Source organism: Choristoneura fumiferana, chromosome 6, assembly GCF_025370935.1.
Source record: "Choristoneura fumiferana chromosome 6, NRCan_CFum_1, whole genome shotgun sequence".
Taxonomy (NCBI): domain Eukaryota; kingdom Metazoa; phylum Arthropoda; class Insecta; order Lepidoptera; family Tortricidae; genus Choristoneura; species Choristoneura fumiferana.
Window position 1 is genome coordinate 7573291 of NC_133477.1, and position 16787 is coordinate 7590077.

At 38.5% G+C, this 16787-nt stretch overlaps 1 protein-coding gene and 2 pseudogenes across 2 annotated transcripts; all 3 read left to right on the forward strand.

The window, feature by feature from the left end:
* Positions 1 to 4409: 4409 nt before the first annotated feature.
* Positions 4410 to 6173, forward strand: LOC141428583 (uncharacterized; annotated as a pseudogene).
* Positions 6174 to 6311: 138 nt separating this feature from the next.
* Positions 6312 to 7434, forward strand: LOC141428629 (uncharacterized; annotated as a pseudogene).
* Positions 7435 to 9193: 1759 nt separating this feature from the next.
* Positions 9194 to 11442, forward strand: LOC141428585 (uncharacterized). 2 transcript variants are annotated; one of them, XR_012451443.1, is made up of 3 exons: positions 9194 to 9352; positions 10163 to 10671; positions 10966 to 11442. XR_012451443.1 is itself a non-coding variant. In XM_074088592.1 (2 exons), exons 1-2 carry the CDS (start codon positions 9344 to 9346, stop codon positions 10610 to 10612), a joined length of 459 nt encoding a protein of 152 aa, XP_073944693.1. In that variant the 5' UTR covers positions 9194 to 9343; the 3' UTR covers positions 10613 to 11442. The 2 variants fall into 2 exon arrangements, 1 of the variants encoding a protein (XP_073944693.1); XM_074088592.1 differs by having other exon boundaries at positions 10163 to 11442.
* Positions 11443 to 16787: the final 5345 nt, after the last annotated feature.

Consider the following 16787-nt stretch of genomic DNA (forward strand, 5'->3'; position numbering starts at 1 on the left):
CTTCGTACCGCAAGTTATGTTCAAGGCAGTCGGCGAATGAGAGCTAAGTTGAAACAAGTTTTTGTAAAAATACCTTAAAAATGCAAGCCTTTTTGCTGACCGCTATTTTTATTGACTATACATTCATTGTTATTATGTTTATTTAGATAGATATCTAGAGATTACCAATGCTACATGCAGGATCTGAAGATAACTTTCATGCGAATATAGCAAGTCAACCCTTTCGTTTCCACAAAGTCATAGGTACAAAAAATCTATCCAGTATTAATATTCAGTGAAATGATATCTGCTCCTCAGTCTTACTAGAGTTAACTCCTTAGGAGACATGATAATCTTACGTCCAAAAGGGGATCTATTGAAAAAATTTAAACTAGGTAGTATTACTCGGCTACCGGATCTGCGAGCTCATCGCAGAAAACTAGTTCAATTATCAGCCAGACTGAAAAAGTTAAGTGTAAGCTACACAAAGTTACTAAGTATATTTAGTTTGTTAACAATATCAAACCAGCCGTAAAAAATCTCCGTTGAAATATATTTTTGGTTGCACACTTAAAACTAAAGTTTATAAAATAATGTCCTAAATACAAGAAATTTCAATATTTACTTCCACTCTACTCTCTCTCTCTCTCTTCTTCTTTCTACTTGTTGCCCAGCAACAATAGTTTATGAAGAAGAGAGTTCGCTCGTGAGCTCCGTGCGATCTTTGTTACAAATAAAAACTGACAATACCTAATTAAATACACTAAACTAAACTAAACTAAACGACTACTAAATTAAGACATCGCAGGCACAGGATGAAAGTCACGAAAACGTGTATGCATTCTTGGTAATGAGTGCGTTAATCCTTAACCAGGCCATTTTTCACTTTGATAATATCAAAATGGTATCATGACATCATGCATTAAACAAAGTGAACGGAGGTGGCAAAACCCTCTGCATGGGATTTCAAAGGGTTCAGGGACATATTTCATACTTAAGTCACCCTCTTGACGATTGCCATGAAAAGTTTGAGGAAAAAAGGTGTAGTTGTGATTTCGAGTAACTACAATACACGTCATGCGGCACGTCATGGTATATCTTTCTTATATATCTCAGCATCACCGGCAAGAGTGAATAGTAAAGCTACGTATCGACTTCACGCGGCTGCCGCGCGAGCCAATGTTCGATGGTTTGCCGCGGGAAGTCGATACACAGCTTAAGATCTGTGTGAGAGAACGGTGTGTGTAGCTGCTACGACAAACGCGACAGTATGACGTGTAAGGAGTAAAAAGCAGTGTTAGCAAGGAGCATAGTGCGGGCCAGGGGTTAGGTATTCTTAGTCCCCGTTCAGCCTTTCATTGATTTAAAAAAAGTCTGAAGCATCGAAATTTATGAAGTAATTTTCATTCGATCTCATTTTAGTGCTTTCGTAAACCAACGCGAACAACTGAATCTGGGCGTAAGTAAAATCATATCCAGACATTTGAATAGTTGTTGCCAGAGCATGAATACTATTTATTCTACTTGTTATGCATGTTTTCAGTCCCTTGCGAGAAATCCTAGATAGACGTGAAAAATATATCACATCTATTCTCCAATTCCAGTTCAATCGGTTCCCTAACGATGTCGTTGTTGAAAATATACGGCTAAGAATCTAACACAACAAAGGTTAACAAACTTTTATGGGCAAGAGCATGACACTGGAACTAAAAGTAAGACAGTGAAATTATCTCCTCAACATAATACCTACAAATAATGAAATTTTATATCAACAGACAACCTAGAATCCGAAATATATAAAAAAATGGACAATTGCGAGTTGAATTCGCGTGAAGATGGTTTTGTACTTTTCTGGGCATTACGGAAGTTGTGAAATTTAATCAATAGATTGTGAAACAGGGGTAAACCTTTAAAAAAAACAGCCTAAGTATATTTCGGACTCCATATCGATCGAACTCTACATAATGTAGTAATTGATTATTGGGTGACCTGTCCTTTCGCTGAGTATATTACGCAGATTTTCGTTTCGCAGACAACTATTTGGCAGATTTTTCTTTTGGCCGAGCAACGTTTGGTATAATTTCGTTACGCCTATTATTCGTTTCGCCGAATAGTCGGTAGGAAGAATAGCGAAATGCAGATTTACGGTTAGTCGATGTTTTGTTTCGTAATTGTTTCAGTTAACCGAACAACTATTCGCCGAATCACGATAAGCAGAGTTATCACATGGCATCAAAATGTAGTTAGGTGCGACGACGAGCGTTAGCGAGGAGTAGTGTTAGGTAGAATTGTGTGTGACCAAAACCGAACTGCTGACGGCGCGACTTACTTTGTTTCGACTTCAATATAAAATAAACACAAATTCAACAGCGAAAAGTTGTTCGACCAAACGTTCTTACTGACTCATAAGCCAACTCATTAGTCTACTAAAGGTTGAGTTACGAAACGTTAGTCTGCGAAACAATACATCTGCGTAAAAATTCATCGGCGAACCATTACTCGGCGAAACGTGGTCTGCCAATCAATATCCGCGTAAAAATTGTCGGCAAATCATTAGGTAACCTGATTATTGATTACCATTTAAGTACAATGAACTAAAATATAACTCTATTAATTAATTCGATCCATTTGTGCCAGTTTGTGACTAGCGCAAACAAAATCTTCATTTCACTCATTATTTTACCCACGAGGGATTATTCTATGCCGTTTATTCCCTAACGAGGTAAAATATTAAAACCGTATTAAGTGCAATCGCACGAGTAATTTACTGTAAGCCTTTTAGTAATTAGAATTTGAATAAATCATCGTGTTAACTTATGCATGTTTTGCAATCAAATTGTTTAGTAGGTAAATATCAAATATAAACTTGTTAGTTTCTTATCTATTAAAAAGTCGTAAGTTTTGAAATATTAACTGTATAGTCTAAGAGGTGGCAGGAATTTTTAAAACGATCATGGAAACGGTTAGACTCATTTTTATGTGTTGTAGAGTGGTCTGCTGATGTGAATAATTTTGGTCTGCCTGCTCTCAGTGGGTGCAACTTTGAGATATAGCGCATAAAAGAGGCTTTATTGTTGCGAAAAAAAAACGATAACAGAAATGGTTAGTTTTAGTACATATTCAAAGTATGGCGTCTCCGCATGTGAAACGAATTGGTCTGCCTGCTCTCAGTGGTTGCATTTCGGAGCTATGACGCGCGCAAGTCGCTTTATTGTTGTGAAAAAAAAACGATAAGGGAAATGGTCAGTTTTGGAACCAATTCCAAGTATGACATCACCGCCGCTGAAACAAGTTGGTCTGCCGGCTCTAAGTGGTTGTATTTCAGAGCTATGATGCTCGCAAGATGCTTAATTGTAAAGAAAATTCAAGTAATGGTAATCAATAAAATAAATCTCAGAGACCGTTAGTACTAGAAAGCTGTAATTTGGTATAAATATACTTATCTATCACGCCAACAAAGTGGTAAAATAAAAAAAATAAAAAAACATTTTTTAGGGTACCTCCCATAGACATAAAATGAGGGTGATTTTTTTTTCTCAACTAACCCTGTATTGTGGGGTATCGTTGGATAGGTCTTTTAAAACCAATGGGGGGTTGCTAAAACAATTTTTCGATTCAGTGATCTGTTTGTGAAATATTCAACTTTAAAGTGAAAACTTTCATCAAATCGAGCGTCTCCCCCCTCTAAAATCTAAACCGTTGGGTGGAAAAATTTGGAAAAATTAAGGATGGTAGTAAGTATATGAAATTTACAAGAAATATTATAACGACTAAGATTGTTTGAGAATTTGTAGTAGTTCAAGAGTTACTAGCAGCCTAAGGTATAAAACATACCTGAACTTGGAAGATTCCGTACACAATACGAAATCCTTAGAAAAATATTAAGTACTTGATTTTTTCGTAATGGCTACGGAACCCTTTCTTGGGCATGTCCGATACGCTCTTGGCCGGTTTTTATTAATTCAACTTACTTATATAATATAATGTAATCAGCTTTGGTAACAAAGATGGGGATTTCGTAATCGATTCCTGATTTCACGATTACTTGATTTTTCTTTGTAATCCTCTACTGGGTATCAAGTGAAACGGTGAATTACCATTACATATTAAAGAGTCCGTATTCATTTATACAAATATTAGAAGCAACAAAGTCCCACGGCGAATGGCTGAAGTAGAAAGGTTTTGGTTTGATGCAACCGGGCTTTGTCTGAGGCCAACACGTGGGCGGCTCTGGGGGTGTTGTATGACACCGTGGTCGCTTCGTTCTGCACTGGGGGGACTGAGAGGGCAGCACCCGGAGCATCAGAGCAGCCCTATTAAGGGTGTTACTGCTCTCTTTGCTTAGCCTTGGAAGGAGCTAGAAAAGGTGCCCTGAAAAAAGTTCACGCCAAACACGCGGAAGGTGTAGTGTAACCGCGACTGCCTTCGCATCTTAAAACACGTGATCGAAATAAAATAAATAATAATAATACTATAAATCAATCGGAAATGAGATTTGGTGCATGGAACGTGCGAACTCTTCTTGATCGTAATGACAACGCCTGCCCAGAGCAAAAGACCGCCATTGTAGTTCGGGAACTCTCTCGCTATAATATCGATGTAGCTGCTCTCAGCGAAACACACCTTGCTGATGAGGATGAGCTGGTGGAGCAAGGTGGCGGGTACACATTCTTCTGGAAATGACTCGCCTCGTCCGAGCCGCGAAGGTCAGGCGTAGGATTTGCGGTTCAAGAATCAACTCATTAAGAAGTTACAAGAGAATCCGGTGCACATCTCGGACCGCGTGATCACTTTGCGCCTCCACCTGGATAACAACAACTACCTTAATGTTATCATGTTGTATGTTGGATAAGCTCCGTGGAGTCACTGTATGGAGAGTGTACGACCCAGGGAGCAGATCCTTCTGTTGGGTGATTTCAATGCCAGAGTCAGACAGGACTTTATTGCATGGCCTAATGTTCTAGGTAGACACGGAGTAGGCAGAATGAACGATAACTGACAGCTGCTACTAAATTTCTGTGCACAATTTCATCTTGCAGTTACAAACGCAATGTTCAGACTTCCCGCTAAGCATTAAAACACGTGGATGCATCCAAGGTCCAAACACGCATCTGATAGATTATGCCATCGTACGCCAAAGAGATGTTTCCCAAGTCCTAATCACCCGTGTCATGCGTGGTGCACACTTCTGGACCGATCATAGGCTTGTTGTCACGAAACTTCGTCTCCGCCTCCATCCTCCTTGCCTTGTACATCTGGTAGAACTAAGCCGACGTCTCTAACCGTTGATAGGTTTAAGGATCTCGGGATCAAGGAAAATATACTATGACTCTTGATTGCTGCGTTGCTTCTTTCTAATAAGATCATGGCGATCTTGATGCTGATTGAGGTCTGAAAGTCCAAAACCAAAACACGAGGATTGGTTTGATGAGAATGATGGAGTCCTTAGAAAGGCGATTGATAACCGACGTCCTCTACGGCAGCACAGGGGTACCAATCCATACAGTATGGTGAAGATCAAAAGTAGTGACCTGGAGCTACGCAGACTAGCTCGGGAAACAAAAGACAAGTGATGGCAAGACAAAGCTCGCTATTTGCAGTGGCTTGCAAATACTAATCAGCTAGGGAAGTTCTATGGTGAAATTAAGCCGTTAGTGGCGAAGGCCTTCTTAAAGGTAAGGAAGAAGTGCTGATGCGATGGGCAGAACATTTCAACTCTCTGCTCAATTTCCCAACTTCCTATTGACATAAAGCTGGACTAGCCGCTGAGACAAAGCAAGGTTGTTCTTGCATTAAGCAACAACAAAATAAGCGAGCAGTCGGCATTGATTTTATACCGGGTGAACTGCTCAAATACGGCGTTGAGGAATTGCATACGGCCGTATGGGAGCTCTTTCAGCTGATGTGGAGAGAAGAGAGTCCCATCAGCCTTGAAAGTCTTATATAAGAGCAAAGGAGTACTTCTCTGATGTTAGTCCCTGGGAAAATATTTGCCCGAGTCCTAATGAACCGCCTTAAGGAACTTTCTGAAAAGATATTGCCTGAGACTCAGTTTGGCATTCGACCTAATTCGCGTAACGTGTCCGCACCACCGAAGTTGTCGCCGCATGAGGTAGGACTCAATGCCACCTACATTGGCCCTGCGCAGTACTTCCGTATTCCGCACACGAATCAGACCATTTGATCCTTCAAAGTTTTCGGAGGCATCTTAGGTGGAAACGGTCTAGCATGCGGATGTGCCTGCGATACACCAACCACGCTTCAGCAGAGTACAATAAGTTAGAAACGACCATGGACATGTACACAGAGATCTTTGTGACTAGTTTAAGATCATGCGTATAGAAGAGCTTGAAATCCAACTTATAGAATGCTGCAGCTGCAGCTCCGATTTGGCTGTTAATCTGGGCGCTATTTTCTCACTGCGGCAATTACAGGAAAATAACAGAGAGCAAAGCCGCCGCATGTGCATCTGCTTCGTCGATCTCGAGAAAACCTTTGATAGTGTCCCTCGAGAAGCTCTATGGGTGGTACACAGTAAGATAGGATGCACAGAAAACTTTGTGAGACTTCTCCGACTCCTGCATGACGACATGCAGTGCTGCGGCGCTCTCGACAGTGAATAATCAAACTTCTTACCCGTTACCTGTGGGGTGAAGCAAGGTTGTGTGCTAGCGCGTGTGTGTGTGACCTTGACGCCGAGATTAACAGCCGAATCGGAGCTGCAGCTGCAGCATTCGGTAAGTTGGATTTCAAGGTTTTCTGTTCGCATGACCTTAAACTAGTCACAAAGATCTCTGTGTACACAGGCACATCCGCATGCTAGACCGTCTCCACCTAAGATGCCTCCGAAAAGTTTGAAGGATCAAATGGTCTGATCATGTGCGGAATACCGAAGTGCTGCGCAGAGCCAATGTAGGTAGGTGGCATTGAGTCCTACCTCATGCGGCGACCACTTCGGTGGTGCGGACACGTTACGCGAATGTCAGAGCAGCGGGTGACGAAGCGCGTCTTCTGGTCAGAACTTGAGGATGGCAAGCGTAAGCATGGCGGACAAGTTTTGAGGTATAAGGACGTGTTAAAGAAGACCATGAAAAGTTGCACCATACTGCCGTCTCAGTGGGAGAACGAGGCCGCTAACCGACAGGAGTGGAGAGCTAAGGTGAAGGCTAAACCTCCACGACTTTGAACTGAGACGGCGCTGTGACTTATAACCAAGCGCGATAATCTGAGAGCCCGACTATCTGCGGCAATCAGTTATAATTAGTGTAATCAGCTTTGGTAACATAGATGGGGATTTCGTAATAGATTCCTGATTTCACGACGCTTCAACTCCGACGGTGTCGTTCATGCGCTTGCAAGTGGCACTTAGCCAAACTTCTTAGAGAAGACTTCTTATACAAGTAAGTTGAATTAACAAAAACCGGCCAAGAGCGTATCGGACACGTCCCAGAAAGGGTTCCGTAGCCATTAGGAAAAAATCAAGTACTTAATATTTTTCTAAGGATTTCGTATTGTGTACGGAATCTTCCAAGTTCAGGTATGTTTTATACCTTAGGCTGCTAGTAACTCTTGAACTACTACAAATTCTCAAACAATCTTAGTCGTTATAATATTTCTTGTAAATTTCATATACTTACTACCATCCTTAATTTTTCCAAATTTTTCCACCCAACGGTTTAGATTTTAGAGGGGGGAGACGCTCGATTTGATGAAAGTTTTCACTTTAAAGTTGAATATTTCACAAACAGATCACTGAATCGAAAAATTGTCTTAGCAACCCCCCATTGGTTTTAAAAGACCTATCCAACGATACCCCACAATACAGGGTTAGTTGAGAAAAAAAAAATCACCCTCATTTTATGTCTATGGGAGGTACCCTAAAAAAATGTTTTTTTATTTTTTTTATTTTACCACTTTGTTGGCGTGATAGATAGGTATATTTATACCAAATTACAGCTTTCTAGTACTAACGGTCTCTGAGATTTATTTTATTGATTACCATTACCTTGAATTTTTCTTTACAATTAAGCATCTTGCGAGCATCATAGCTCTGAAATACAACCACTTAGAGCCGGCAGACCAACTTGTTTCAGCGGCGGTGATGTCATACTTGGAATTGGTTCCAAAACTGACCATTTCCCTTATCGTTTTTTTTTCACAACAATAAAGCGACTTGCGCGCGTCATAGCTCCGAAATGCAACCACTGAGAGCAGGCAGACCAATTCGTTTCACATGCGGAGACGCCATACTTTGAATATGTACTAAAACTAACCATTTCTGTTATCGTTTTTTTTTCGCAACAATAAAGCCTCTTTTATGCGCTATATCTCAAAGTTGCACCCACTGAGAGCAGGCAGACCAAAATTATTCACATCAGCAGACCACTCTACAACACATAAAAATGAGTCTAACCGTTTCCATGATCGTTTTAAAAATTCCTGCCACCTCTCAGTCTAGTAAGAAACGACGTGCATTATGATGTTTTGTTAATTTTACATAAATAAATATCCACTGATCGATAAACGTGGTATCAAATATATTTCTTGTTGCATTTCTTTCTATTTCGCACACACACACACAAACATCTCGCCTGTATTCTCAAATGGGGTAGGCAGAGCACACGAAACGATACCGCTTTAGAGCCACTTTTAGAAATTTTAGGTTTTAAGTTTGACACAAACGGTACAATAATGACAGATTGCTAGCCTGTCGCCTACGGTATACCTTAACCTCCTCAGTCGCCTCTTACGACATCCACGGAAGAAATGGAGTGGCGTAATTCTAACCCGACATCACACTATTTCGACTAATAAAAAAATATGGATATAACGACCAAACGTGCTGCTACGTGCAAAAGCGAATTACGTAATGATTAGTAAGTAGTTTTCGAATTTGGTAAGCGACAAAAATTACTTTTTAAATTATTTTTATGTATGTAATACTTAAAAAACAGTTACGCTGCAAAATAAATATTTAGTTGGCATGATTTGACAATGATTAGCAGAGTGGTAATATCTATAATAAGAAGGTTGTAGGGCCCACTTATTCTATAATGATGAATACTTAATACGAAATACTTTGCAGACTAACTAGTCAAATAGTACCCCACTCTAAAGTATAGGATATTCGTTTGTTATAAAATATGAATATGTTATCAAATCGAAAAAGTGTTAGATGACAAAGAAATTTTCATATGCTCTAAAAAATTTTACTACTCGAGTTTATAACATCACATTTAACGGCACCATATCGAATTGTTTTTGTGTGCAGTATAAAAACATCGCTAGAGCAAAAAACAGTGATTTAGCATTTTTTACTAACACGAATCGTTGTGAAATTCAAAACTAGAATCCAGCCCGAAAAATGGAATTGGTATTTCAACTGATATTTTTTTTAAGTTACCCTAATCCAATGAAAAGCCGTGGTGGCCTAGTGGTTTGACCTATCGCCTCTCAAGCAGAGCGTCGTGGGTTCGAACCCCGGCTCGCACCTCTGAGTTTTTCGAAATTCATGTGCGGAATTACATTTCAAATTTACCACGAGCTTTGCGGTGAAGGAAAACATCGTGAGGAAACCTGCACAAACCTGCGAAGCAATTCAATGGTGCGTGTGAAGTTCCCAATCCGCACTGGGCCCGCGTGGGAACTATGGCCCAAGCCCTCTTGTTCTCAGAGGCCTGTGCCCAGCAGTGGGACGTGTATAGGCTGGGATGAATCCAATGAAAATGTTTGTAGCGCTACCTTAACAGTTTTAAAATGTAAATAATAAGAGGAGAGTTGAACAGACTACTTGAACAGATAACTTCGATTATTCTTAATGTTAGTTGCATTGTTGCCATAAAGATAAACATCTTGTTGTCGACTCATAATAATCTAACCAAATTCACCTGTCCAACATAATTATATAATCACAATCATCATCAGTACCTATCATTATCTTATCTATTATATAATACCACACCACTCCACTTAGCCACCATGAAACGCTTAGGGACCACGCCACTCTGTTAAATTCAACATGTCATATTAAACTTTAAAATTCGGACATTTTTCCACGTTATTTTCAAGTTTGAGTCTTTTTTGTACAAAAATGGGAAATAATTCCATTGTTTTCTTCAGCAACTTTTTTAATTGAGTTCGCGTTTTTTCTTGCAACATTTTGATTTCGCGTCTCATGTTTCAGAAATCAATTGTCACCGCAATGTTTTTGCTCGCTGCTCCGTGTTCACCGGTGAGACTGCACAAGCTCTTTCAATTCATAGACGGTTACCGATCAGAGCACAACCACAAAGGATTTCTCCATATCGGCAACGAATACTCCGTCTTTTTACTAACACCGATACCACACGCAAAATATCTCGTCTATGAACTGTACGAATCACAAAATGTCAATCATTCTTCTTCGTACAAGCCAACGTTGCTTTCCGTATCAAAAATACCAGTAGAATACATAAAAGAACAGCTAATGCTGTTCCGTGATGAGCTCCAGAACGCGAAGTATGTGGACAAAAATGCTATCCCTGGAACCCAAGTCAAGACTTTAAGAGAATGGCAAATAGAAAAGGCACTTGGTCTTCAAAATGAAGATCTGGTTTTGAAACAAAAGCCAGCTTATTTGAGGACACTTATGTAAAATTTTAAGAAGTATGTCTTGGAAAAAATTGGCATAAACAACTACAGTGTCATCACGAGGCTGGGTTTTAAATATTCTGATTTTGTATATGTACCTACTGTGTTGAGTTGTGTGTGAAAAATATAGTTATAAAACGTTGGAAAATGTATACTTAACCTTTTTAGTTTTCTGATTTTGAAAACTTTTCAATATATTTATAATTCTTATTCCAATGAAAATTTTGTACTCCACATACATACTTACGACAGTTATTGTTAAAATATATTTGTACTTTATTAATTCCTCAAGGACTTATAGTTAATGTGAAATTAATCTTTTTTGTATCACGGGACAATTCACACCAATTGACCTAGTCCCAAAGTAAGCTTAGCAAAGCTTGTGTTATGGATACTAAGCAACGGATAAATATAATTATTGAAACACGCAACAAAAATCCAAAAATCGTTTCAAGTGAAAAGATACATTCCGAATCATCTTTGCAAAACCATCCGGGATTTCCACCACATCTAATAAGACGAATGATTTTGCCGCCCATCAGACTAGTATGGGACAGGGTTGTCGCTCACTCCGATAGAAGTAATTCTTAATATCCAGGGCTGCGATCGGCGACCATCCATCATTGGGCTCGTCGACAACGGATTACTGTTCCATCGGGCTTCGCGCACCCTTACCATTTTTAAAAGAAATTATTTAAGTGATAAAAGATTGAATACCGTTATATGTACGTTATTACTTATGCATGTTATATGTACCTAAGTTATTGTGTATATTGTGTGTGTCTAAAACAAAAATGGAATCTAAAAGAAAGTTCGTATTTTATTGACCCAGAACGCGAGCGTAATTAAAAAGCATAATTAGGTATGGCTGTCATGTGATAATAACTTAGTTTCGACTAAATCATCATAAATATTTTAAATACTCGTATTAATTTTGCTGAAATGAAGCATGTAACTCTAATGCAAACGCCTACCGGTAAGGAAAGGGTTACTTTCTGTACGATTGCGACAAAGCCTAACGTACTAGCTCAGGAAACTTTTCCGCTGATTATTTCCTGTTTTTACTTGACTCGTGGTAGGGCCAACTGCCTTCATTACAGGGTAATTTATTGCTGTCGGCAAGGAAGGGTTCATCAACCAAAACATCTCGTAAAAAATCGCTTCTGAGCAGAATAGAGATTTGCTTACTCGCTACTTTTATTTTTTTAGCTAGCACAGGGGAACTCCTGTGACTTCGCCATTCGATATCCGTTTTTGGTTATTATGTTGATTTGAGTGAGCTATAAAAAATGTATAATTGAAAGCGAATTGATAATCAGATGTACACAGATGTATGATGATTAAACAGATGAACAAAGTGCCCTTATTTCTTTATTGATGATTATTCTTATAGACAGTATACCAGTATATTCATAAACGACATTGCTAAACCATCTTTCGCTAAAATGCCGCTAAAATTCGTTTGTCCTTATCTGTCACTTGAACATTTGTATTTGTTAGAAAGGGACAAAGCATTTGTTAGTTAACATAGGCTTGTTAAGTTTTATGAATAAGGGGGTTAAAAAAAACACCAAAGTGTCCACTAGGATTACTTAACTAAGAATTTATACATTTAAACCTTACTTTTATCTAAATCTAACAACACCTGTACAACCACAAAGACACCTTAACTAAAAATAAATAAATAAATTTCATGGGACACTTTGACACCAATTGACCTAGCCCCAAACTAAGCAAAGCTTGTACTATGGATACTAGGCAACGGATAAACATACTTATATAGATAAATACATACTTAAAGGTATTAAAATTAAAACAAATATACAATCATAATCAGTCAAATAAACCGCCCCGCGTCATACCTGGTGCAAAGGTGCCCAATACACTCGCCGCGTTGCCGCGTTGCCACGTTGAACCGCGATAGACAACCTTTGCACCAGACTTACTTAAATACATATTAAACACCCAAAACCCGAGAGCAAACATTCGTATTATTCATACAAATATCTGCCCCGGCCGGGAATCGAACCCGGGACCTCAAGCGTCGTAGTCAGGTTCTCTAACCACTTGGCCATCCGGTTGTCTAAACAACAAGTGTTAAAGGTAAAGGCTACGCGAGTTTTTCTAAGTGGTTGATATGTGATATTTTTAACGTTTTCGACCCCAATCGCTCTGTCATAAAAAAAATCCAAATCTCGACAAAAAACATATGTATTTCACGAGAATCGGTTGAAATAATACGACTTGTAGCTAGAGGCGAACATTCGGACAGAGACTGAGACACTGAGAGACAGAGACACATTTATTTATTTACACTTATTCGTTATACAGGGTAAAATACGTACATCGAAAAGTAAAACATTCTGAAAGAACATCGAAACTGGGCCCCACTCAGCATAGTGTTGTGGCAAGCTGCGACACTAGTTTTCATCAAGACCCATACAGGCAGGCGTACAAAAGCATTCAAAGTCAAAGTCCAAAAATATCTTTACTAAAATTATTGCAAAACAATTTGATATAAATTTAAAATATCTTTATTCAATTTAGGCTATAACAAACACTTATGAATGTCAAAAAAAATCTACCACCGGTTCGGAAAATCTCTGATGAGAAGAATCCGGCAAGAAACTCGACGAGGTATATTATATTTTTAAACAGATTTACAATATTATTAAATGATATCTATACATCACAAGTATTTAACACAACTTTATTTTTAACACAGTAGGTTCGCTATTTGAAGGGGTCGCTAATGCGGATCGGAATTATTTCCAAATATCCATGATATAATCATTAACTTTATAATACGCCTTTGATATTAATGTCTTCTTGACAATAGATCTGAATTTTGTATCCGTTTCATTTGTAATATTTTTCGGAATTTTATTATAAAAACGTATGCAATTTCCCAGAAACGACTTTTTGGTTTTAGCCAGTCTGTAAGATGGAACTTTGCTTATAAGATTCCCTGTGTTTCTTTGCCTTTGGCTTATCGACGTTAGTGGGAAAAATCACATAATGTTCTTCCTAACATACATGATTATTTCAAAAACATAAAGCGACGGCAGGGTTAGGATACCTGTTTCCTTAAAAAAAGATCTTAAAGATTCACGCGTCTTCAAATTATAAATTGCTCTAATTGCTCTCTTTTGTAAGATAAAAATTGACTCAATGTCTGCAGCAGATCTCCATAAAATAAGGTCGTACGAAATAATGCTATTAAAGTAAGCAAAATACACCAACCGTGCCGTCGCCACATCGGTTAGCTGCCGTATTTTCCAAACTGCAAAAGCAGCAGAACTCAATCTACCCGCGATTGCTGTGACGTGAGGTCCCCACTGTAGTTTAGAATCGAGCGTTATTCCTAAAAATACTGTTGTTTTTACAAATTCAAAAGTTTGACCATTTAACTTTTTATTAGAAACTGAATTAGAGTTAGATGTATTTATCAACGAAAATTTAATACATTTGTTTTTCTTAGGATTTAGTAACAAATTATTGGCAGCAAACCATGCGGATATCACGGACAGAGTTTCATTGGGTTCAATGAAGTCGGTATCTTTTCTACTAACCTTGAACAGTAAAGACGTGTCGTCAGCAAACATAACTATACCCAACTTTTGGCTTACCATATAAGTTAGGTCATTTACATAAATAAGATACAGGAATGCGGCAAGAATGGATCCTTGAGGCACTCCCATTTCGACCACAGATCCCTCCGATACCGTTCCGTTAATCACTACCTTTTGTTTTCTTTGTGTGAGGTAAGATTTAATGAGTTCCAAAGCGAGGCCACGAATGCCATAAAAATTTAACTTACAAATTAAAGTATCATTTAGCCCAAGCTGAAACAGAGACGCTTCGCTCGCGTTTTGCTTTCTCTCGGTCAATGATTTTTGACGTTGATTCCCTTGTACTTATCTCAGATTAGCGTAAACGTCTAAAACTCGTTAATGAGTCTACGATTCAAACTCCATAAAACTCTGCAAGTTTGCCGTGGTGAGATAACACTTACTAAATTAAGCGTAGCTTGATAACCTTCTACGAGGGCTATTTAATGAATAAGGCTCTTATAAACCGCATTAATTAAGGTGGAAAATATAGTTTGTTATTTGTCTCAGAAGTGAATTAGATTAAGGAGGGCTGTAAGTTGTGATAACTCGTAATAATGCTCGAGCGCTTTTAAAAATTGTAGGCCTTTGTTTTGGACATTTATTTTTATAATATTTAGAGATCAATCGAAGTGGAATAAAATAATGCAACGCAAGCTACATAACTAAATTTAAAGGTTTTCAATCAAATATACGATATAGCGGACAATAAAGGTTTGTCAAACAAATGATGAGTTTGTGATTGTTGTCAAACTTTCGTCGGTCAAATGATTGGAACCCAAAATTGACACTTTGCGCTGCACTGGAACCGATAACGAAACATTCCTCGACGATGGGTATAACGCACCTTATTGACGAGGGAAAAGGCGATTCTTAGGCTTTTTATTAAAAAGGATCCCCCTCGCAACGAGATCCAGCGTTTAGTAGACAAATAGCGTCTTACAAAATATTTTTCCCTCCCTTTGTTTCTGATGAGATCTCTCCCATTTATTTTGGAGCGTTTCTATGTGATATTGTTTTGAGGACGGGCCTTTCGCGAATCAACCCATGTTTAGCCCTGATAGTAATTGTTTTTTTTTTCGAGCTGGAATCGTTGCCCGAGTTATCTTTTAAAATAATTATTCCCGAAGGACGTTGTTGATTTCACGTCTGGAAATTGTACTTGCGTCTGTTTTTTGATATTTTTCTACGTCAAGACAAGGCTAACCGCGTGTGTGTTTGGGGGGGGGGGGAGTAAAAAAAATACACGTTTATACACGTACAACACTATTATTACAAATAGACAAAACATACACTTGACAAGTGGAGATTCAGATTATTAACCGACAGGAAGCTGCATAAGTTTTAAGAATCTGGTAATAAACCCCTTGGCTGTAAGCGTGCAGCTGGTCATTAACTTTGCACAGCTAAAAGGAGATCTGACCTCACACTAAGTGGCTTTTGCTACCAATTAATCTGTTCTAGCTGTTAGCATCTGCTTAACGTTTTTCATCATAATCTACCTAATTAGAATTTTATAATCCGACATGCGGAGACTATTAAATTATATAAATTCAGTAGGTGCGTAATTAAATATTTCCTTTATTGAAATTGAATATTGAAATTTAGCAGTGCGCTTTTAGGAGGAGAAAAAACCTTTTTATTTTTGAATGAAACACTTTCACTAATATAAACACATGATCAATCCTCTTCTGTCATTTTTTTCGTAATTCATTTATTTATTACAACTACACGGTATATAAAGCTCGTGAGTAATTGTAAAATACATCTACGTTAACTCCGGAGGGGTAATAGTCTATTTTTCTTTTTACCTTATTAATTCTCAGCTTTATTGAGAGTCAAACTACCCACTGGTTCCGAAGAACCCGTTGTTTTTTTACAAGAATAATCTACAATATGTAATTTCATTAATATTTTATCTCAACTAAGGTACCTTTTTGAAGTACTTATGTCTTATGAAATCAGGGAATCGTCAATGCGGCGGAAGGGACCCAGAACACCTTATCTTCCACTAATTATCATTAATTTTGAAATGCGTCATAAGTTAATGTTTTCTTAGCAGTGGATTGATATGACGCCCCAAATTTATTTATAATGTATACTAAAGCAACCGAACGTCTCGTCGTCTTATTGATTACTATTTCATGTGACATTAGTAATATATCCAATTTCTTCATCATCACCATCATCATGTCAGCCGAAAGAAGTCCACTGCTGGAGATAGGCCTTCCCCAAAGCTCCACTCCACTGCATCCCGCGATCTTAACCAGGTCGTCGCTCCATCTTGTTGGAGGCCTACCAACAGCCCCTTTCCGTAATTTCTTAAATTGGGTCAATCAACAGTGATAAAGTTGCTTAAGCCGAGTTTAGAATTGCAAGAAAAATTACATTGCGTGGCCGAAAAGCCAACGAGTTTGTTGTGGTCAATCGACCGCCGCAATGTAATGTAACTTGCACGATTTTTCCTGCAAGTCTAAACTCGGCCTTAGACAAATATTTGTGTTCTACTCTAACTTGTATATTACTAGCATGCAGGAGATGGGCCGTGCAGAAATTGGTTTATAACTC